Raw genomic sequence first — 23,934 nt, 5'->3', positions numbered from 1 at the left:
AGTAGATTGTGTATGGTTGAGGAGATTATTGGCTGATCTTCGTGAGTGTCAGAAGAAAGCCCACCACCATTCTCACTGACGGCTAGAGTGTTATGGCCGTGGCACGGAATCGCGTATTTCATGCACGTACTAAGCACATTGAGATTCATTAGGAGCATGCATCTTGTGTATGGCCAATGTATGTATGTGTGTTGACAAGCCGTGTTGTCTTTTCTTAAAAAGAAATTGTCAAGGCTTTCACAATTCAAGGAACTAGCTATTTCAAGGCCAGAAAATTACTGCAAATGCTGGGTTGAAGGTATGCAACTAATAAAACCCAACAAAAGCTACCGGGCCCTTTTTTAAGGGTGCAGGTTTATCATTGCTGTAAAAGCATAACAATCTGCCCCAAAGTTAATATCCTCCTTTTGCAATTTTTTTGGAGTGACCAGGCTAAATGTGGCTATCTTTGACAGCTGTGTTCGAGTTGGTATGTGACAGTTCACTTGGCCTGAATGCTGCCTTTGTTTGATGACTCTCTGGTCTGCACATGCTCACGCTCAACATTTGTTTCTTGCCCATGCTCCTATTCTACTCTCTGCTCGTTCCTTGTAATTACATACTATTGATAATTGGGTACAGAAAGAATCCAACATTGGTAAGGGGATTGAATCTCTGCGCAGCTGCCTGGGTTCAAATTCCACTGGCTAGCTACTGAACGCAATTTCACTTATCATTATTATGAAAAAAAGGATTTTAACATTGATTTTCAATGTTAACTTTACTTTGGAGGGTAGCTAGGCAACCCACAACGCTCCCAGTGTGCATAGTTCCATGAACGCTCTGCTTCACAAACAATGTCTTTGTTTTCACGCTGACACAATAGAAACTTGTAAATGGCAGTCTTTTTATGTGATTCCATCAGCATATGCATCAAAATGGGCATCTTTTGTGACCTTGCACTCACATGATGTGGCGTTTTTAATGCTGTAAGCATTTTGCACTTCAGTTTCTATGGCCAATAAAAGCTATGCAAATAGAATGGTGTCTCTTGTATCTTTTATTGATATTTTATTCGTAACATTGCTTCGCCGTTGCAGATCTTTGCTCCTTTTGGTCGAGTGGAAAATGTGTATGTCATTCGGGATGAGCATAAGCTAAGCAGAGGTATGCGTGTAAGGAAAGTGTGCGACATGAGCAATTGTTATTTTCTGAATGTGCTTTTAAATGACCATCAGTGTAAAACAATCAATATGGACTTAGAAAGAAGTTCAGTTGCAGTATTTGGTGAAAACATCGTCCAATTGTAGCCATAGAGGCAGAAGATTGAGTAGTAGTTTTTTTTCTTTTGGCTACTTTTTTGCTTAAATGCAAAATCACTGAGTGCCAGGTGGTGCTCATTTTGCATTTTGACTTCTGTCTGCATTGTTTGTAGCTTATGTTTAACGATACCCCAAATCGCCTATGATTCATGTTATAGAGCTGCATTCTTGGTATTGTTTTCAGTTCGACGAGGGTGATTTGATTGTACTTTATTCATTGAATTCCAATGGCATTAACAAAGATAATTCACACAAGATGGGGAGTATCTTTTGAGGTTTGACTCTTCAAAAACCTTTAAATTTCGTAGGAGCATCACACAAGTTTGGAGCATCTTTTGAGGATCATGACTCTTGGGAAAGTTTGGATCTGAAGGGAGTGATTCTTGGTGTTAATTCTATAGAGGTACACTCTCAAGTGGGGAAGTATGTTATATCCTTGACATGGATGGGCTGTGGGGTATACTTATCCCTGTAGGTTGTGCTAGGAGTAACATTGACCATTGTTAAAGAGCTAAGCTAGTCAATTATCTGATCAATGAGCCGGGTGTGGATCTAGGCTACCCATCATTGATTCTTGAACCCAAGGGTGGCTGGTATGGGACACAAATGGTGGTTGCATGGAAGCAAGATGGTCCAGTATTTGGAGGCCTCTTACCGAGGTGTTACATCTGATTTAACTCTCCCTTGCTTGGGGGAGGTCGGAGCTGTCGGGCCTGTGGTTAGGTTGGGGAGTTATGAGCTACTGTCCTTGTCTGTTTCTGTGAGTCAATATGGTACGAACAGGCGAATCTTAGGGTGCTGTAGTGAGATGTGTCATAGTTGAAGAACCTTTTTTGTTGTATTTGGGTGAATATGCTGGAGATTGTTCAAGTTTCTCTGTCAGGAGGTGATGACTTCAACGTGAAAATTGCCATTCTTTTCTGATGCAGCTTCTACTTGAATGCATTCATTCATGACACCCCAAGTTCTTTCCTTTTGACCTCAGTTCTGGGGCTTGTGTATGATTTGTCAAGGTGGAGATATGTGCACTCCAGGCCTGGCTCTTTAGTCTAGGACACTGGAAGTTTTTTTTTAAAAAAATAAAATAAAATTGTTTTGGGGATTTTTACAGGCTTCAAGCATGTTTCAGCTTTTCATGAACATAAATTCTTGTGGCACTCATGTTTTTTCGTTCTGAATCCTGATGGATTATGGATGTGCAGGTTGTGCCTTTGTTACCTTTCCAGATAGAGACATGGCAATTGCAGCCATATCTGCACTGAATGGTGTCTACAGAATGGCGGTAAGGTTGCAGTTAGAGCTGAACACATGTTTGCACCTTTTACTTAGACCGTGTGGTGAATGCATGCTTATTTCTTCCATCACAAATTCTGGATGCGCAATTATATGTTTATGGTGGTGGTTATCAGGGTTGCCACCAACCAATAATTGTTCGCTTCGCTGATCCTAAGAGACCGAGATCGGGGGAAACAAGGTATTTACATCCTTTTTTTTGATGGGCTTAAGCAGATTTTTAATGGGAAACCTGTCATTTTGTTGCCTCTATTGATGCTAAAGTAATTTTTTCTTTTGTAGGAGTTAAATGTGCCTCACTGTACATGTTAATTGCTGTCTTTTCAATATGATTTTCAGTAGGATGGGAGGTACAGGACCAAATTATAGCCCTTATTCTCCTCAGGGTGCTGGAGGACCTAGGTAAAAATGCCTGTGTTTGCTAGACTTTGTCGATCAGAAACGTTTTCTACCAGTTTGTGAACCTTCACAACTCCCGTTTTGTATGTTGTGATGTAAAGAGGTTCTGGAGGACAAGCTATGGGAGCTCACAGTCCTGCTTTTGGGTGGCGCCAAGGTGGAGGACCAAGTGGCATGGGATTGCTACCTCAGACAGGAATACTTCCGTTGGGAACACCAGTATCAACATCTTTTCGAGGTGGCCCTTCGGAAGGTCCTAATACTGCAATGGTAACACTGATCTCTACTCTTTTTAAATGATCGATTTGAATGTTTTTGGAAATGAAATTAATGGTTGCAGTGGGTAGGGTATAAACATATGTAGGCTTTGAACAGTGCTCCAAACACTTACATAGAAATGCACGGAAAGTTAATTCAGGAAAGCATTTTCCATTACAAGAACTCAAACATGCGATATCTAATACTGATTTTTTGGTTCTCACATACCTATTTCAAATCAATGACTCGTAGTTTTTCCATGGAGATAGGTGGATCAAATTTGATTCCGTTTGAAATGACTGGAAGACGTAAATTTTTCTCACCTATCAAGTGATTTTTCTGTAATAGATGGTGTAGCATCAAGGATTTTGCGTGTGTTTGTCTATCCCAGCCATGTTTGGGGTTAGCTAATGTAGCCGGGGGTTCCCAAGACATCTGTATGCACAATGTGAAAGGAGAATGGATGCAGGTGAATCTGTGCGGTGTGCTTGTTCCCTGCTCCACACTAGGGGTTGAAGATTACCTCTCCCCCCATCTCTGTGTGTTTCGCAGCAGGCATTTTGTGGACTTGCCATCCGGAGTCCAAGATGTCTAGATAAATACCATGAAAAGAATGCTTTTAAGCAGCTTGATGGTTACACGGAATCTCTTGTAGATTTATGTCGTCGCTCCAGTTGAGTAACTATACGGGATGCCATGGTACAACACCATGCTAACCCAACTTAGGGCTCAAGAGTACACTGACCTCGTAACTTGTTTTTTCCAAGCTACCACTCAGAGTGCATAGAACATGTATCTTATCTTATGAGTACTTTTCGTACTAGTATCAAACACGTTTTGTAGGTATTGTACCTAATATTTCTAACCACCTTAGACTTTGATGCTCTGACATCAATGTCACATGCCAACAGAACCCGGTTGTGATTAACGCTCAGATAAATTGAGATTAAGGCTAATCCTTCTTAGCAAAATGCACAATAGAGGTGGTCATGTAGACAAATCTTAGGATAGATCTAAAAACTACTTGTATATATTCATGTTTTAGCACTCTACAGTAGATTCTGTGCATATCTACTATGAAATGCAAGTTGTGTTGTCCTTTGGCTGTAGATTAGTGTCAAACACAGAAGAGTGTTGCAAATGCGATGATCCAGAAGCCTTGGCTCTGCAGACTTTGAATAATGGTCCACATAGTACAATGACCCTCGACTTGCCCTTGTATAGTGGGTAAAGGGCTTTTTGGCTGTGAGGGCTGATGTGCCAATTGTGCGTGACTAGATACATTGTACTCCTATGACTTCCATGAAGGTGGTGCCGGCATATAAGTTGAGGAGGTGGAACTCACTGTTCTCCATTCCTGTTAGGTTTTGGGATTGGCATCAGCAGAGGCATGTTTTTTGGTCTCCACTCCATCTTAGAATGGCACTTGATGGTGTGGTTGCAGGGCCTTGTGGTGTGGGTTTTCTAGACTTTGAAAACCGGTTCCCTTCGTAGAAGCCTTGTGCTTCTATCAGCTTGGTTGGGACCCAACAGAATGTCGGTTGTTGGCATCGAGGCCACCATCTGACTCTCTTTAAACTACACTGACAGATCCTTGGTTGTCTTGCTATCAAGTATCTGGGTGACCAAAACTTTAGCCCATCGGTGCACACGCACGGTTCCTCATCCTGCCTAGAAAGCGGCTGCACTAGTAGGACTTGTCCATGGGCATCCCTAAATGAGCATGCACATGACGTGACAATTCACTACCTTTTTCTTTTGTCTTAAAAAAAAACCAAGTATAAAGAAACATACTTCTTTTCTTCTTTAGAAATTTGCACGTGACTTACAACTGGAATTGTGTCACGACTCATGTGGAAGATTTGCATCATTCTCATGGTTTCCTTCTCTCAATCACTTTGGACATTTCCCATTTTCTCTTTTGTGGATGGTTTTGGAAGGCACCGATATCCCCAAGGGCTGTGCTTGAGTCTATAGGAACAAGTAATACAAGCTTTGGGAATGGGATTACGGCACCTTGTAAACACGTGATGGTGCTTGGAGCAAGTCTAAGGACAAGAGGATGGGCATGCAAAACTTCGTATGTGGGAAATGTTCTTTTGGCCAGCCTTGGGTCGTAGCTATCAGAATAATATTCTAGAGCTCATGCATGAGGGGGGCTACAGGGTGAGCATGAGGTACCAGTTACACCCCTTATTTCGTCCCTAGAGGTGTGTCGTACCATTGATGCCGACGATATTCATGAGGTATATTTTTGTATCCTCGTACATAATTTTGTTTTCGTAGATGAAACATATGTTGATGATGTTGTTTTCGTAGATGAAACAAGTGTTAGAGTTAATGTTTCCGTAGTTTAAACTGATTTAAGTAATGAAAACTTAAACAGCCTTGGAAGAGACCCCTGTTTGTTAAACATTGTTTTGTCGTCTTGTGAACAAAACCTAAAAGTCAAGGTCGAAATTGAGTCAATAAAAACTAACAAGTACGGAGCTGCATTAAATTCTTTATTGTGAGAGTTTAGGGATGTTTTTCTTGATGATTTGTTGGATGGTGTTGCACCATCTAGGGATATTGACCATGGCATTGAGGTGCTCCTTGGTTGGAACCGTGTCAGCAAGTTTTCTTACAGAATTAGCCACTTCGAAGCACAAGAGGTGGAACGACAGTTAGCCCAATGATTTAAGGAAAAATCAGGTTGTAAACAAAGGCTTCAAAAAGGGCATTGCTTTGGGTTCACATCACTTGTGCAAAAAGGGTGGACACATTATCAATTGGGTATCCTGTGTTTTAGAAGCATTCACTATAAAGGATGGACAAGGTATAACTTGGGTATCCCATTTTAATGGATTTTACACTCATCGGATCGTGACATCCATATGCGGGCACTTTTCACGAGTGTGGTGTCATGTGCACAGTGTGTATCTACCGTGTGCTACACGCACGCAAGACTAGCTTCGAGGATTGGGGAAGCTTGGAGCTAGGCAGACTGATTGACGAGCTGAGTTAGGGATATACTAACGGGCGGGCACCCAAGTATGGACGGGCGGGCGCCCAGGTGTGGACGCTCGATGACCGGCCAAGAGCCTATAAAAGGGTGGCCAAGGTTAGTTATTGGGATATAGAGAGTCTCGCGAGTTTGTGAGAGCTCTATGGTCTTGGAGCCTGGATCTAGTGCAGACGTGCACCTGCTTTTTGCAGCCGAGGCCGGCAGCAATCTCGAGGTCCGTGAGGGTAGCTTCGTGGCAGTATGGGACGTCGCGAGGAGGAGATTGGTCGGAACGTCAACCTAGTTAGCTCAGCTCGTGGCTCGGTGGGGACAGCCAAGACTATGGGCTCGCCCACCACGGGTGTCATGGTTGGGAGGTGAGTCAGGCCTGCACTCCTTTGTTTGTTTGTTTGTTTGTTTGCAGGTTTCGAGTCTCGTACCAGGAACGATCAGGAGGAGATTCTTGGGGATTTGACAGTGGTATCAGAGCATTTCTCGTGAACGAGCAAGTCGGTAGGTAGAGAAGATGAGGTCGAAGAAAGGTATGTGTTCAAAAAGCTTGCTGTTTTTTCTGTGCATACTGTTCTTTTCAGATTCAGTATGTGTTTTTTTTTCATCAAAGAAACCCATGTTGATGGAGATGGTGGTCTAAGAAGGATTGTTTGCTTTGCAAAGAAGAGGAAAGATGGCTTTGAACTGCTGTATAAACAGTTTCAGCAGAGAGAAAACAGAAAAAAGAATCTTCGTTTGTTTGGTTGAACGAGAGAGAGAAAGCGTGAGAGGCGAATGTTGCAGTGCTGGTCGTACTCGGTGATGCTGGTGGGCAGACGTTGGGCAGGCGTTGGGCAAACGTGTCTATGTAGGCGGCCAGGCTGGCAGCCGGCCAGGCCTACCCAGGCGGCTGGCGGGCGCCTAGGCTTACGTAGCTAGGCCTACGCAGCCTAGCGTTGGCGCCCAGGCTTACGTAGCCAGGCCTACGCAGCCTAGCGCAGGCGCCTAGGCCGCCTAGCGCAGGCGCCTAGGCCAGGCAGGCGCCCAGGTCAAGCGAGGCAGGCGCCTAGGCCCACGCCGCCTTGTGGCCAGGCCTATGCGAGGATGGCGCAGGCGCAGGCTGGCGAGAAAGCACCGGCAGAAGCACAGTTGACGACAGCAGCACGTCGGCAGCGTTAATCCAAGAGGGAAGAGAAAAAAAAACAAAACAAGGATAGCACTCGTCATTTTGGACTTGCTTTCGTTTTTTTTTTGGATTAAATTTTGTTAAAGTTAAAAAAACCCCTCCCTCCAAGGTTAAAGGTGTTTTATTTTTTTAAGAAAATAGAATATATATATATATATATATATATATAAACACAAAAGCAAAAGCTCCAGAAGCTTTTGGGGCTAGCTATATAAACCCCTTCAGTGGGCTTCTTGCCACACATCTCTCAAGTTTTCAAGCTCTCAAGCTCTCAAGTTCCCTTGCACTTTCATTGTGCAAAGATCAAATTTTCTCTCCACTTGTCCTCTTCACGATGTCGACCCAAGAACTAGAGTTGGAGCCCCTTGTTGAACGCGAAGGCTTGCCGGCTACGGAAGATACCGATGCCGATCGTTTTAACGATTATGTGTCAAAATCAGATTTCCGAGAGTTCAAAGTAGCTCTCGAAGCTTCTTCGTCGGAACGTCAGGCACAAATCGGAGCCCAGATGCAAGCTTTGCAGAACTCCATCGCTCTATTGACCACTACCCTCTCTACTCTATCGAGTATGGATATCTTGGCTTCTGCTTTAGGTCCCAACATTACTCCGCAAAAGCAGCGCACCAAGGAGATCGTGGACACTTGGCTACATAAGTGGCAAGTTCACTTTCAGTTTCATCCATATGATGATGGAAAAAAGATCCAATTAGCAGCAGGTTTCCTCTCCGGCAAATCTTGCTTTGGTGGAAGGAACTCAACCCTAAGCCAACGACTTGAGCACAATTCGAAGATGTCTTCAAGAAGGAATTCTTCAAGAAAGAGGATGATTATGATGTTGTTGCCTGGTTTTTAGCTTTGACCATGACCTCGCGCAGCACCTCATTTATGAGGTCTACCTCCAGAAGTTTAGGGACTTGCAGATGAAAGCTACAAAGATGGATCCCACTACTCTTTTGGGGTTCCTCGTAGTTGGTTTACCAGACTCATATCGTTTACAAGTTAAAAATAACAAATGCAAAACATTGGACGAGGCCATTCATTCAGCTCGTATCTATGATGATACAATGGTCTCTTCCAAGTCGAAACCCGTTACCGAGCAGGGGAACAAGCATAAACGAAAGTTCTCCGCACCTATGGCTAACATGACTGAAAGAAAGTCTTCGGACCAATTTTCGAAGAATTCAAGTTCGACACCAGCGAAGAAGAAACGACTCCTTCGGGCTTTAAAGCTCAAAAAGGAAGGACATTGTTTTATCTGCGAAGAAAAAGGACACATGCGTAACGAGTGCCCAGAGCAAAGGGGTGCCAAGACCAACGCAGGACCCAAGCGGTTATTAGGGATTGAGTGGTTTAAGACTCTTCAAGTCCAGATAGATTGGTCTAGTCATATTTTTTCTTTTCAGCATAGGGACACCAAGTATAGTATTTTAGGTGATTGCATACATCCCTCTCAGGAACCTCTGGTAAATACAGTTGATTTTGGAAATATAATGGATTCTTCTTTGTATACCGCTTTCCATTGTGTATTGATTCCACTTTCTTCATTTCTCATACCTTCCATGGATGTCAATGAATTAATTGTGCTTGAAAGAAAAGAATTATAGAAGATACTTGATTCGTTTCAAGATGTATTTCCTAAGGAACTGCCATCGGGTTTACCACTTGAACGGGCAGTAGATCATCGTATTGACTTGATCCCTGGTGCTTATCCTGTCAGTATTCCATCTTACAAGATGAGCCAAGCCGAGGAAGATGAGTTGGCTAAACAACTCGAAGATTATTTAAGGATGGGCTAGATCAGTCCAAGTAAATCACCTTGGGGTGCACCTGTGTTGCTTAGGAGAAAGAAGGACAACACCTGGAGAATGTGTATAGATTACAAGAGATTGAACAAGCTGACCATTAAGCACCTATCTTAGTATTACCTGATCCTAGTCGGCCTTATGTTCTTGAAACTGATGCCAGTGACTATTTTATCGGGGTTGCTCTATTTCAAGATGGTAGACCGGTTGCTTTTGAAAGTAAAAAGCTAGACGACACTCAATCTCGTTGGCCAATCCTTGAGAAGGAGCTTTATGCTGTGATTCATGCTCTCAAGGTTTGGAGACATTATTTATATGGCTCCAAGTTTGTGGTATTGACTGATCATCAGTCAATCAAGTATGTGTGTGATGCGGATGATTTGAGAGCAAGGAAAGCTCGTTAGGCGGAGTTAATGCAAGATTTTGATTTTGAGATCCGTTATCGGAAAGGGTCCATGAATAGTGTTGCAGATGCGCTTAGTCGAATTAGAGAGGTGAATACTTTGTCGTTCACCGAGATTTCTACTGACTTATTTCAGTCATTGAGAGGGCTTTGCAGGACTGATAGTTATTTTGGGCCATTTTGGCAGAAGATCCAGGACGGGAGCTCATTGATTGACCAAGACTCAATGGGTGAGCAGTCTACCATTCAGGCTGCAGGAGGCCAGTGGATGATTCAGAATGGTTTACTATTCCGTAATGACAAAATTTGTGTACCACAAATCTCGGACATTTGGTCCAAGATTCTTAAGGAGTGTCACGACGCCCCTTCTGCTGGACACCCTGGGGTACACAAGAGACTATCGTTAGTAAAACACACTTTTTATTGGCCAAAGATGAAAGGGTATGTAGAAGATTATGTTCTCAAGTGTCAAATTTGTCAGGCAAATAAACTATGAACGCTTTAGACAGGCTGGGTTGTTGCATCCTTTGCAAACCCAGGTAATAAATGGGAAAGTATTTCCATGGATTTTATTACCGGATTGCCAAGAACACATCAAGGCCATGATTCCATTTGGGTTGTGGTAGATCGCTTGACAAAAATGGCTAGATTTTTACCGACCCGGAAGACTATTACAGCTACGCAATTAGCACGGCAGTTTATCGAGCAATTGTTTAGACTGTACGGGTTACGCAGGACATAGTCAGTGATAGAGACTCTTAAGTTTACGAGTGATTTTTGGAAACTTGTTTTTTAGAAGTTGGAAACAACTTTGAATTTGAGTTCCTCTGCTCATTCTCAATCTGATGGCCAGACTGAAAGAGTGAATCAGATTTTGGAGGATATGCTTCGAGCATATGTATCCAAAAGACAGAGTTCATGGGAGGATTATCTTCCTATGTTAGAATTTGCATATAATAGTACTAAGCATACGAGTACAAGTTTAGTCCTTTCATGCTTATGTATGGTTTTCAACCTAGATCACCTGTTTCAGTAGGATTCTCAGGACTTCAGCATGATGCAGCACGTAATTTTTTGCAAGATATGCAGGAAATGTTACAAGTTGCGAAGGAATCTATTAGAAGTGCTCAAGAGCGAGACAGATTTTATTTTAAGAGACATCGTTCACCCAGAGAGTTCTGTGAAGAAACGATGGTGTATTTGCGAGTTCCAAAAGATTCCGAGACTTTACGGACAGGTCGATCTCTGAAATTATCCCCTAGATACTGTGGACCATTTTGTATTACACGACGGATTGGTTTAGTTGCATATGAATTGGATTTGCCTCCTCAAGAAATTATAGATGTCGAGGACATGACATTTGTTCCGCACGAACCTGAAAAGATTCTTGGATTTCGTGAAAGAAGATTGCATAATACGCTTATCACGGAATACAAGATTAAGTGGAAGGATCGTGTTGAGGAGGACGTTACATGGGAGACATTGACTACTCTTCAGAGAGATTACCTTGGCTTTTTAGTGAGCTCAGGAGTGAGCTCTTAGAGGAAGGGGAGTATGTCATGTGCACAGTGTGTATCTACCGTGTGCTACACGCACGCAAGACTAGCTTGGAGGATTGGGGAAGCTTGGAGCTAGGCAGACTGATTGACGAGCTGAGTTAGGGATATACTAACGGGTGGGCACCCAAGTATGGACGGGTGGGCGCCCAGGTGTGGATGCCCAATGATCGGCCAAGAGCCTATAAAAGGGTGGCCAAGGTTAGTTATTGGGATATAGAGAGTCTCGCGAGTTTGTGAGAGCTCTATGGTCTTGGAGCCTGGATCTAGTGCAGACGTGCACCTGCTTTTTGCAGCCGAGGCCGGCAGCAATCTCGAGGCTCGTGAGGGTAGCTTCGTGGTGGTATGGGACGTCGCGAGGAGGAGATTGGTCGGTACGTCAACCTAGTTAGCTCAACTCGTGGCTCGGTGGGGACAGACAAGACTGTGGGCTCGCCCACGGTTGTCATGGTTGGGAGGTGAGTCAGGCCTGCACCTCCTTGTTTGTTTGTTTGTTTGTTTGCAGGTTTCGAGTCTCGTACCAGGAACGATCACGAGGAGATCCTTGGGGATTTGACATGTGGACAAGCATGAGCACCAAGTGGTTGGCTCTCTCAAAAAAGGTGGCAAAACTTGCATTGCATGGCCTACCTTAGTCTAAGGTGGTAAAAAATAAAAAGGGACTTATTGCCGACGACCTCGTATTCTCGAATGGTTGGTGCGTTTTCCTATACACTTCCTTAGATTCCGTATTTTTGGCGGTTGTAGTGTGTAGTATATATCTGTTGATCCAATCGTACACTTGTGATCTAGCCATACATACCTGGTGTACTATGTTGCCGCGACCATACAAGACTGAATCTCCTCGTCATTCGGTACTGTACCTATGTACCTGTTTGTACATGTCAATATTGTTCTGAATAAGCCGTACTGCCCTTGTACCTCGATGTACAGACTGTAGTACTGGCTTTTCCTTCTTGATGGCTGGAGTCTTCACTTGCATTGTGGAAAGAAGTGGTAGTTTGACAAGGCCGGGCCTTGGGCTGCCCGCTGGTGATGCTTGATGTATTTCGGTAATGAAAATATCAGTTTAGGGGGGGAGACCAGTCCATCTACTGGTCTTTAATGATGTGCAAATGGGTTATGATGGAAAGAAGCAAATCTTTTGATGTATATTTGCGAAATGCTGTTTTGATGCTGATGTTGAATTCAATGGTTAATTATAGTGTTTAAGTGCAAGTATTTGGTTTGCTAGAGTGATATCTGAGCCATGTTTCCTTACTCTACAAAGAGAAGGACTCCTTGACACCAAGAAGCTTGCATTGTATTTGTTTGTCAGCATGAAGGGTTAGTGAACACTCGTATACCTCTTTTCATGGAAAAGGAAGAGCATGTGGAAGTGATACAGAGATTGAGAAGCTTCGTCAAGACCTTGATAAGGTAAGGTTGTTTTGAACGTACCTATGGTTCAATAGGCCTTAGGGGCTCAACAAAAAAAGTCTGCAAGATAAAAAGGATTTCAAGTTTATTGCTACCCAGATGGGACATGCTGAACCCAAGGTTCTTGCACACTCTTATTTGCATATGCCAGGTGCTGAAAACCGTGATAAGGGCAAGAGTGTGATGCATGAGCCGTCCAGATGGGTCTCCTGGTCTCCTGTTATGGGGAATCGCAATAGGATTTCCACATATGCACAAGGATTGAGTCTCACATAGAGAGCCATTCTCAGCAAATGAAAAGAGAGAGAGCGCTCATGCTAAAGAAGCTGTTGTTTTACCTATTTTGTCTAAAATGTTTCATACTTTCAAGTCAAGTGATAAGGATTTGAAATTTGTTCTGATAACGAATCTCGAAATCAAAATCTTGCATTAACTCAGTCAAACGAGCTTTCCTTCCTCTCCAATCATCCGCATCACTGATGATCAGTCAATACCACAAACTTGGAGCCATATAAATAATGTCTCCAAACCTTGAGAGCATGAATCACACCATAAAGCTCTTTCTCAAGGGTTGGCCAACGAGATTGAGTGTCATCTAGCTTTTTACTTTCAAAAGCAACCGGTCTACCATCTTGAAATAGAGCAGCCCCGATGGCGTAGTCACTGGCATTAGTTTCAAGAACATAAGGCTGACTAGGATCGGGTAAGGCTAAGATAGGTGCTTTCTTGACTTTATCTTTCAAAAGTCTGAAGGCCATATCCAAATTGTTATTCCAAGTGATAGGTTGATTTGACTTACGTCCACGACCTTTCAATAAGTCGGTCATCGGTAGTGTGAGCTGAGAGTACTCCCGCACAGATTTCCAAACAAAAACAACAAAATCGAGAAAAGAACGAAGTTGTTTCATTGTTCGCGGTATAGGCCATTCCAGAACCTTTTGAACTCGGTCATAGTCAATGCTCAATCCATCTCGAGTGATCTTGTGTCCCAAGTAAATGATGTCGGTCATAAAGAACTTACATTTACTTAAATTAGCATATAGTCAATTGTGTCTTAAAATAGATTAGACAATCGTGAGAACCCAAATAGAATCGTGGCCTTGATGTGTTCTTTTTGGCAATCCGGTAATAAAATCCATGGAAATACTTTTCCATTTATTACTTGGTATTTACAAAGGATGCAACAACCCAGCCTGTCTAAGCGTTCAGCTTTATTTGCCTGACAAATTTGACACTTGAGAACATAATCTTCTACATACTCTTTCATCTTTGGCCAATAACAAGTGTGTTTCACTAATGATAACATCCTGTGTACCCCAGGGTGTCCAGCAGAAGGGGCGTCATGACACTCCTTAAGAATCTTGGACCTTATGTCCGGGATCTGTGGTACACAAATTTTGTCATTACGGAATAGTAAACCATTCGGAATCATCAACTGGCCTCCTGCAGCTTGAATAGTTAGACTGCTCAGTCATTGAGTCTTGGTCAATCAATGAGCTCCCGTCCTGGATCTTCTGCCAAAATGGACCAAAATAACTATCAGTCCTGTCAAGCCCTCGCAATGACTGAAATAAGTCAGTAGAAATCTTGGTGAACGACAAAGTATTCACCTCTCTAATCCAACTAAGCGCATCTGCAATACTATTCATGGAGCCTTTTCGATAACGGATCTCAAAATCAAAATCTTGCATTAACTCTGCCCAACGAGCTTTCCTGCCTCTCAAATCATTTGCATCACACACATACTTGATTGACTGATGATCAGTCAATACCACAAACTTGGAGCCATATAAATAATGTCTCCAAACCTTGAGAGCATCCTTCTCAAGGGTTGGTCAACGAGATTGAGTGTCGTCTAGCTTTTTACTTTCAAAAGCAACCGGTCTACCATCTTGAAATATCTTGAAATAAAGTAGCCCCAATAGCACAGTCATTGGCATCAGTTTCAAGAACATAAGGCCGACTAGGATCACGTAATGCTAAGATAGTTGCTTTCTTGACTTTATCTTTCAAAAGTCTAAAGGCCATATCCAAATCGTTATTCCAAGTGATAGGCTGATTTGACTTACGTCCACGACCTTTCAATAAGTCGGTCATCGGTAGTGTGAGCTGAGAGTACTCTCGTACAGATTTCCGAAGAAAAACAACAAAACCGAGAAAAGAACGAAGTTGTTTCACTGTTCGCGGTATAGGCCAGTCGAGAACTTTCTGAACTCGGTCATAGTCAATGCTCAATCCATCTCTAGTGATCTTGTGTCCTAAGTAAATGATGTCGGTCATAAAGAATTGTCATTTACTTAACTTAGCATATAGGCGATTCTGTTTTAAAATAGATAAGACAATCGTGAGGTGTTTGACATGATCCTCAAGAGTACGACTATAGATCAAAATATCATCTAGGAAACCACCACAAATTTCTCCAAATGTTCACGAAAAAGATCGTTCATCATTTGCTGAAAAGTGGCTGGAGCATTGGTTAACCCAAAAGGTAATACGAGAAACTCGTAATGGCCATACCTAGTCCGAAAGGCGGTTCTTTCGACATGTCTTTCATGAATACGTATCTGGTGATAGCCAGTACGTAAATCTATCTTCGTGAAATATTTTGCTCCTGCTACCGGTCAATCAGGTCATCTGATCTAGGGAGAGGATAACGGTTCTTAATGGTCAGCTTGTTCAATCTCTTGTAATCTATACACATTCTCCAGGTATTGTCCTTCTTGCTCCTAAGCAACACAGGTGCACCCCAAGGTGATTTACTTGGACGGATCTGGCCCATTCTCAAATAATCTTTGAGTTGTTTAGCCAACTCATCTTCTTCAGCTTGGCTCATCCTGTAAGGTGGAATACTGACAGGATGAGCACCAGGAATCAAGTCATTACGATGATCTACTGCTCGTTCAGGTGGTAAACCCGATGGGAGTTCCTTAGGAAATACGTCTTGAAACGAATCAAGTATCTTCTGTAATTCTTTGCTTTCAAGGCCAGCGCCCAGGCTGATGCAGGTAGGCGCCCCAGCCAGGCCCATGTCGGCGGCCAGCTCTATGTTGGCAGGCGGCCCAGCGCAGGTAACGGCTGGCGCACACAGCCATGGACTCCAACCATAGGCGACGCCGGCAGGAAAGCTAACGACGGCGAAGGTGACGCCTGCAAACAGCACGATGGCGTGCTAATCCAGGAGGAGGAAAAAAAAAACCAAGAAAAGCTTACGTTTTTTTTGAGTTATATATATTTTTTAAAAGTTTTAAAAGACCCCTCCTCCAAGGTTTAAAAGTGTTTATTTTTTTTAAGAACTTAGAATATATATATATATATATATATATATATATATATATATATATATATTCAAGAAAAAAAAAACAAATAAAAGCAAAGCAAAAGCTAAGCCTAGCTTTTGGAGATTTTTGGCTTTTGGGAAATCTTTATAAACCCCCTCAAGTGGGCTTCTTGCCACACATCTCTCAAGTTTTCAAGCTCTCAAGTTCACTCGCACTTTTGTTGTGCAAAGATCGAATTTTCTCTCCACGTATCCTCTTCACGATGTCGACCCAAGAATCGGAGTTGGAGCCCTTGTGAAACGCGAAGACTTGTCGGCTACGGAAGGTACCGATGTCGATCTTTTTGACGATTTTGTGTCAAAATCGGATTTCCAAGAGTTCAAAGTAGCTCTCAAAGCTTCTTCGACGGAACGTCAGGCACAAATCGTAGCCCAGATGCAAGCTTTGCAGAACTCCATCGCTCTATTGACCACTATCCTCTCTACTTTCTTGGGTATGGATACCTTGGCTTCAGCTTTAGGCCCCAACATTACTCCGGAACCGTTCGGGGGCGAGCAAAAGCAGCGCACCAAGGAGATCGTGGACACTTGGCTACACAAGTGGCAAGTTCCCTTTCAGTTTCATCCATATGATGATGGAAAGAAGATCGAGTTAGCAGCATGTTTCCTGTCCGGCAAAGCTTTGCTTTGGTGGAAGGAACTCAACCCTGAGCCAACGACTTGGGCACAATTTGAAGACGTCTTTACCTCCAGAAGTTTCGTGACTTGCAGATGAAAGCTACAAAGATGGATCCCACTACTCTTTTGGGGTTTTTCGTAGCTGGTTTACGAGACTCTTACCGATTACAGGTTAAAAATAACAAATGTAAAACATTGGACGAGGCCATTCATTCAGCTTGTATCTATGGTGATACAATGGTCTCTTCCAAGTCGAAACCTGTTACCGAGCAGGGGAACAAGCATAAAAGAAGGTTCACCGCACCTATGGCTAACACGACAGAAGGAAAGTCTTCAGACTAACCTTCGAAGAGTTCCAGTTCGACACCAGCAAAGAAGAAACGACTCCTTAGGGCTTTAAAGCTCAAGAAGGAAGGACGTTGTTTTATGTGCGAAGAAAAAGAACACATGCGTAACGAGTGCCCAAAGCAAAAGGGTACCAAGACAAACGCAGGACCCAAGTCAAAGGTAGCTAATTAGTTGTCTTTGACAGGTACGTCAATTACTGTACTTTCTCGCCCTAGTACTTGTTCTGACGGTCTGTTCAATTCTAAAGTATTTGGCTTGCATGATCTTCTCCGAGTTTATGGAGAAGTGAATGGCCATAAAATTCACATTCTTTTAGACCCTGGCAGTTCACATAACTTTGTTAACTACAAACTTGTGCAGAAATTGAGTCTTGATACGACACTCAGCGACCATACCTATGAGGTACGCCTACCTGCGGAAAGGCAAGTTTGGGATCACAAGGTGGAGATGCTTCCAATCCAGATTGAGGACTACAAAGATACTCTGGAATGCTATGTAATGCATCTGGAAAATGTAGACTTGTTATTAGGGATTGAGTGGTTTAAGACTCTTGAAGTCCAGATAGATTGGTCTAGTCATATTTTTTCTTTTCAGCATAAGGACACCAAGTATAGTATTCTAGGTGATTGTATTCATCCTCTCAGGGACCTCTTGTAAATACAATTGATTTTGGAAATATAATGGATTCTTCTTTGTATACCGCTTTCCATTGTGTATTGATTTCACTTTCTTCTTTTCTCATCCCTTCCATGGATGTGAATGAATTAAGTTTGTTTGAAAGCAAAGAATTACAAAAGATACTTGATTCGTTTCAAGATGTATTTCCTAAGGAACTGCCATCGGGTTTACCACCTGAACGGGCAGTAGATCATCGTATTGACTTGATCCCTGGTGCTCATCCTGTGAGTATTCCACCTTACAGGATGAGCCAAGCCGAGGAAGATGAGTTGGCTAAACAACTCCAAGATTACTTGAGGATGGGCCATCCGTCCAAGTAAATCACCTTGGGGTGCACCTGTGTTGCTTAGGAGCAAGAAGGACAATACCTGGAGAATGTGTATAGATTACAAGAGATTGAACAAGCTGACCATTAAGAACCGTTATCCTCTCCCTAGATCAGATGACCTGATTGACCGGTTAGCAGGAGCGAAATATTTCACGAAGATAGATTTATGTACTGGCTACCACCAGATACGTATTCATGAAAGGCATGTCGAAAGAACCGCCTTTCAGACTAGGTATGGCCATTACGAGTTTCTCGTATTACCTTTTGGGTTAACCAATGCTCCAGCCACTTTCCATTAAATGATGAACGATCGTTTTCGTGAACGTTTGGGAAAATTTGTGGTGGTGTTCTTGGATGATATTTTGATTTATAGTCGTACTCTTGAGGATCATGTCAGACACCTTACGATTGTCTTATCTATTTTAAGATAGAATCGACTATATGCTAAGTTAAGTAAATGTGAGTTCTTTATGACCGACATCATTTACTTGGGACACAAGATCACTAGAGATGGATTGAGCATTGACTATGACCGAGTTCGGAAGTTTCTGGACTGGCCTATACCGCGAACAGTGAAACAGCAGGAAAGCTCGTTGGGCAGAGCTAATGCAAGATTTTGATTTTGAGATCCGTTATCGGAAAGGGTCCATGAATAGTATTGTAGATGCGCTTCGTCGAATTTGAGAGGTGAATACTTTGTGGTTCACCGAGATTTCTACCGACTTATTTCAGTCATTGAGAGAGCTTTGCAGGGCTGATTGTTATTTTGGTCCATTTTGGTAGAAGATCCAGGACGGGAGCTCATTGATTGACCAAGACTCAATGACTGAGCAGTCTACCATTCAGGCTACAGGAGGCCAGTGGATGATTCGGAATGGTTTACTATTCCGTAATGACAATTTGTGTACCACAGATCCCTGACATTAGGTCCAAGATTCTTAAGGAGTGTCACGACGCTCCTTCTGCTGGACACCCTGGGGTACACAGGACACTATCATTAGTGAAACACACTTTTTATTGGCCAAAGATGAAAGGGTATGTAGAAGATTATGTTCCCAAGTGTCAAATTTGTCAGGCAAATAAAGCTGAACGCTTTAAACAGGCTGGGTTGTTGCATCCTTTGTAAATCCCAGGTAATAAATGGGAAAGTATTTCCATGGATTTTATTACCGGATTGCCAAGAACACATCAAAGCCACGATTCTATTTGGGTTGTGGTAGATCGCTTGACAAAAATGGCTAGATTTTTACCGACCCGAAAGACTATTACAGCTACGCAATTAGCACGGTAGTTTATCGAGCAATTGTTTAGACTGTACGGGTTACCGCAGGACATAGTCAGTGATAGGGACTCTAAGTTTACGAGTGATTTTTGGAAACTTGTTTTTGAGAAGTTGGAAACAACGTTGAATTTGAGTTCCTCAGATCATCCTCAATCTGATGGCCAGACTGAAAGAGTGAATCAGATTTTGGAGGATATGCTTTGAGCATATGTATCCAAAAGACAGAGTTCATGGGAGGATTATCTTCCTATGTTAGAATTTGCATATAACAGTACTAAGCATACGAGTACAGGATATAGTCCTTTCATGCTTATGTATGGTTTTCAACCTAGATCACTTGTTACGGTAGGATTCTCAGGACTTCAGCATGATGCAGCACATAATTTTTTGCAAGATATGCAGGAAATGTTACAAGTTGCGAAGGAAATATAGAAGTGCTCAAGACCGAGACAGGTTTTATTCTAATAAACATCCTTCACCCAGAGAGTTCTCTGAAGGAACGACGGTGTATTTGCGAGTTCGGAAAGATTCCGAGACTTTACGGACAAGTAGATCTCCGAAATTATCCCCTAGATACTGTGGACCATTTCGTGTTACATGACGGATTGGTTCAGTTGGATTTGTCTTCTCATGTGAAAGTTCATCCTGTATTTCATGTCAGTAGACTTAAGGAAGTACTGGGTGGAGCAGATCAGTTAGTTACTCCTCAAGAAATTATAGATGTCGAGGACATTGTTCTGCACGAACCTGAAAAGATTCTTGGATTTCGTGAAAGAAGATTGCGTAATACGTTTATCACGGAATACAAGATCAAGTGGAAGGATCGTGTTGAGGAGGACGCTACATGGGAGACATTAACTACTCTTCTGAGAGATTACCCTGGCTTTTTAGTGAGCTCAGGAGTGAGCTCTTAGAGGAAGGGGAGTATGTCATGTGCACAGTGTGTATCTACCGTGTGCTACACGCATGCAAGACTAGTTTCGAGGCTTGGGGAAGCTTGGAACTAGGCAGGCTGATTGACGAGCTGAGTTAGGGATATACTAACGGGCGGGCACCCAAGTATGGACGGGCGGACGCCCAAGTGTGGACGCCTGATGACCGGCCAAGAGCCTATAAAAGGGTGGCCAAGGTTAGTTAATTGTATATAGAGAATCTCGCGAGTTTGTGAGAGCTCTATGGTCTTGGAGCCTGGATCTAGTGCAGACGTTCACCTGCTTTACGCAGCCGAGGCCGGCAGCAGTCTCAAGGCCCGCGAGGGCAGCTTCGTGGCGGTATGGGACGTCGCGAGGAGGAGATTGGTCGGTACGTCATCCTAGTTAGCTCAGCTCGTGGCTCGGTGGGGACAGCCAAGACTGGGGGCTTGCCCACGGCTGTCATGGTTGGGAGGTGAGTCAAGCCTGCACCCCCTTGTTGTTTGTTTGTTCGTTTGTTTGCAGGTTTCGAGTTTCGAACCAAGATCGATCACGAGGAGATCCGTGGGGATTTGACACTTATAGCCCTTGAGTGTATAGTGAGGAACTTAGCAACACATGACTCTGTTTGTAGGGACTGTAAACATGTTGTTAGGTTGATAGTGCAGGATCGTCTTGTTTGAGTTAGTGTATCTGCAAAAGGGGGAAGTGTTTAATCTGTGGTTGTCATGGTTTTGTGTGAAGTGTCAAAAAGCTTTTTGTGTGTAGTGTGCTGTAGAGCATCAGGGCTACTACTAGGGTCTCAAAGGATTCAAAAAAGATACTTGTTCTTTTGTCCATCTTAGAAGTAGTTTCAAAAGATTGGTGTGCCATCTTATAATTGACGCAGGGCATTAGGGCTGGTGGTGGATCCGTTCAAGCATCTCCAGTTATTTCGGGTCAGCTTTCTCAGCAGCAGGTATTGAGACAAAATTTGAAATCTTTTCAGTCAGACATCTCTGCTTCAGGTTCACACATTGAATTATCTTGTGCAACTTTGTTTTGCTCAATCATCTGAGGGTGACCTAGTGGCTACATAATGGTGTCCTCACAGGATCATAATTGGGTCAGAGAATGCATACGAGACCCTTCAGTCAAATTACACTTAGTCTAAAACTTTAACATATTTGTCAGAGGTTTTTTTGAGGGTTGATTCTGAAGGGTAAGGGGAGGTGGTGAAAAAAAGTTTAGATCAATTTAGCTTTCATAAACATAAGCGTTTCCATCATTCCTCCTCCATGGTTTCAAATTCTGGCGTTTTATGAAGAGCTATTCCATTTTCCACTTCTGCTTTCCTAAGTCACTTGAAATTTTTGTGAATGCTTTCTTGACGCTTCTGAAACCATTTTGACTATGTTTTTGTTGGCTGTTGTTTGCTTGCCATTCTCATTCTATGTGACTATGCTTTGTGCTTGCATATGGAGCTAGTTTTTTTCCCCCAATTTATTTACTTTATATCTATTCATCATGGTGCGCTATATCCTAGCTGTATCTGCTTTTAGTTTTGGTTTTTTTCCATTTGTTTGCTGTCAGTATCTGGTTCAGTTAGTTGCCCGGCAGCATCCTTCTGAATAACCTTTTCTGGGATTCTGTCTAAGGCAATCATTTCTTGCCTTTAACTTAATGCTTACTTAAGGATTAGAGTGAATTTATAATGAAATTGGAACCATGAAGGATATGTGCGGGGACCTGAAAGTTTGATGAGCTTGTACTGTAAGTCCTATCCATCTAAAGGACAAGTGACTCAGAGAAAGAAAGAAAGAACGAAAGTTATATCAATGTCTACAAAAGGCCAAAATGACCAATGAGAACAAAAGATTACATAATTTCCATGGAATACATCATCATGGGTACTAAAAATAAAAGAAAGGAACAAGAGCTGAAATGATCCCAATACAAGAGCATCAAGCTCTCACATCACCCTAAAATATCCCGCATAGGGTGATTAAAGGGTTAAAAGTCCATGCGTGCACATTGCCAAGCTTTCTTTCGTCTTGGGATTTTAGACATTTAAAGAATTGTTTTTTGCATTCTCATCCATCAAAGCAATGGAAGGCTTAAAACTCTACGCGCACACGTTTTCAAGCTTTCTTTCGTGTTGGGATTTCAGTCACTCAAAATTGTTGTTTACATTCTCATCCTTTGTGTCGATGGGTTAGATGAGTGCGCTCCCGTCCCAGAGTACAATTTTCAATGGTAATGCATTATGTAAAAGCAACGAACATGATTTGGGTTTTACTTTGGGGAACTTAGCTGCATGAGAACAATGGCCAAGATAGTACAAAAGCTGAATTCCCAAAGGTATATGAACTTTTGAAAATGAGGAGTTGCATGTAGTTGAGGAGGATTGGTTTTAATTATTGGCAAAGATAGATGAGAAGTAAGCCAGAGGTGGTGTCATGATACTTGAGTTACTGTGACGTGCTATTAATGTTGTGCCAGTTCAAAAGCATATATGAAGTTGGTGCAAAACCATGTTACAACTATTAAATGTAAGTGAGGGCTAGATAGGACAACCGATAGGATTGTACCTTAGTAGTAGGATATAGTCATCCGTAAGCTCCACACAAGTTCGTGACCCTTACCTAAGCCGGTGTGGAACCCCAATTGTGGATCCTTGCTACTGGAATGACATAATTCCTATGAGGAAAGTAATAAGAGCTGAAATGTCAGATCTGATCCCAAAACAAAAAGTGTCCAGCTCTCATATCACCCTAAAATATCCCTCGTAGGATGCCGCAACATGGCACCCAATGTAGTAAAGTTGGGCCGGCGGGAGAAAGTCCCGTGGTGGTGGGAGATGATGGCTCTAATCCTCTTGTAGTGACACGGGCGTGGGCAGGGACCACGAGGTTGAGAGTGCAAGGCTTTGCATAGCTCAATGGCTCTGTTTAGTGTCACTCCTCTTGGCCGAGCTCCTGCATCAGCTTGAAGGTCGGGTGTAGTGGGTGAATCTGCCCTCGTCACTTTGGTTTGGAAGAGAGAGAGAGAGAAAAGAAAGAAAGATTGTATTAACGTCTCTATCAGGCCAAAGAGAACTGGCCTATGAGACAAAACCATGTACAATGTATGTGGTATCTCTGAGTATCAGATGGTGCTCAATGCGCAATACAACAACTGGAAGAAAACTGCTACTGTGAGGTTGGGATGTATGTACATATATAAGGATGGAGCACTACTGGGGTAAATGCACAACTATATGCTACTGTGATACAACGATGCTCAATGCAGGCATGCTCCTAGTCAGCTCCATCCTGTGGTGGGGGGGGGTGTAATATGTCATACAAGTCAGCGCCAGTTGTAATGATATGCAAGATGGCCGCCAGATCAATGGGTCCCAGTCGCCTCTGGTGTCGTGCCCGAATGTCCCTGATCATATGTCGATGTCTGTTGGAAGGTCGGTATCCGGGCGCTCGTGGACACCGCAATTTGCTTTGCTCTCCTCAAAGTGACCCCTCGGCCCACCACTGTGGGATCTGGCATGGTTGTCCTCTGGAAGAAATCGGTCATGAGTCTGTTGGATCTAGGCTCTCCTCGCTCTTGATTGGAGTAACTGCTGAGAGAGATGAGAGAGAGAGAGAAAGAAAGAAAGAAAGAAGAAAGAAAGTTATATTAACGTCCACGGGAGGCCGAATCTGACCTATGGGACAGATCAGGTACATCCATTTACATTCCACTCTGGGTATCGATGCCAAAGAGGCATAAAACTGAAAAAAAATAACTCAAAATGAACTCTTAAGACTCTTAAGAGTTTAAATTACAATGGGTTCTATTGCATCTAGTTCGAAATTGAGGTTCA

General features: G+C 42.9%; 1 protein-coding gene across 12 annotated transcripts in view; it reads left to right on the top strand.

Annotated features, from left to right (window-relative positions):
* LOC147606272 (flowering time control protein FCA-like) overlaps nucleotides 1-23,934 on the top strand; it is an 85,625-nt gene that overhangs the window by 30,166 nt on the left and 31,525 nt on the right. For 7 of the 12 annotated variants that reach the window (XM_086792511.1, XM_086792507.1, XM_086792502.1 and 4 more), the window contains exons 7-12: nucleotides 1,080-1,146; nucleotides 2,504-2,583; nucleotides 2,711-2,775; nucleotides 2,934-2,996; nucleotides 3,095-3,263; nucleotides 20,986-21,054. In XM_086792511.1, the coding sequence (XP_086648637.1) occupies nucleotides 1,080-1,146; nucleotides 2,504-2,583; nucleotides 2,711-2,775; nucleotides 2,934-2,996; nucleotides 3,095-3,263; nucleotides 20,986-21,054 (513 nt within the window). The remainder of the gene's footprint in view (nucleotides 1-1,079; nucleotides 1,147-2,503; nucleotides 2,584-2,710; nucleotides 2,776-2,933; nucleotides 2,997-3,094; nucleotides 3,264-20,985; nucleotides 21,055-23,934) is intronic. The other 5 variants (XM_086792513.1, XM_086792509.1, XM_086792504.1 and 2 more) reach the window with 1 other exon arrangement.

Source organism: Cibotium barometz, chromosome 58 (genome assembly GCF_041138505.1).
Source record: "Cibotium barometz isolate CiBa-2024 chromosome 58, ASM4113850v1, whole genome shotgun sequence".
Lineage (NCBI taxonomy): Eukaryota > Viridiplantae > Streptophyta > Polypodiopsida > Cyatheales > Cibotiaceae > Cibotium > Cibotium barometz.
Note: the sequence above shows the minus strand (reverse complement) of the source record. Positions and strands in the feature narration are given on the sequence as shown.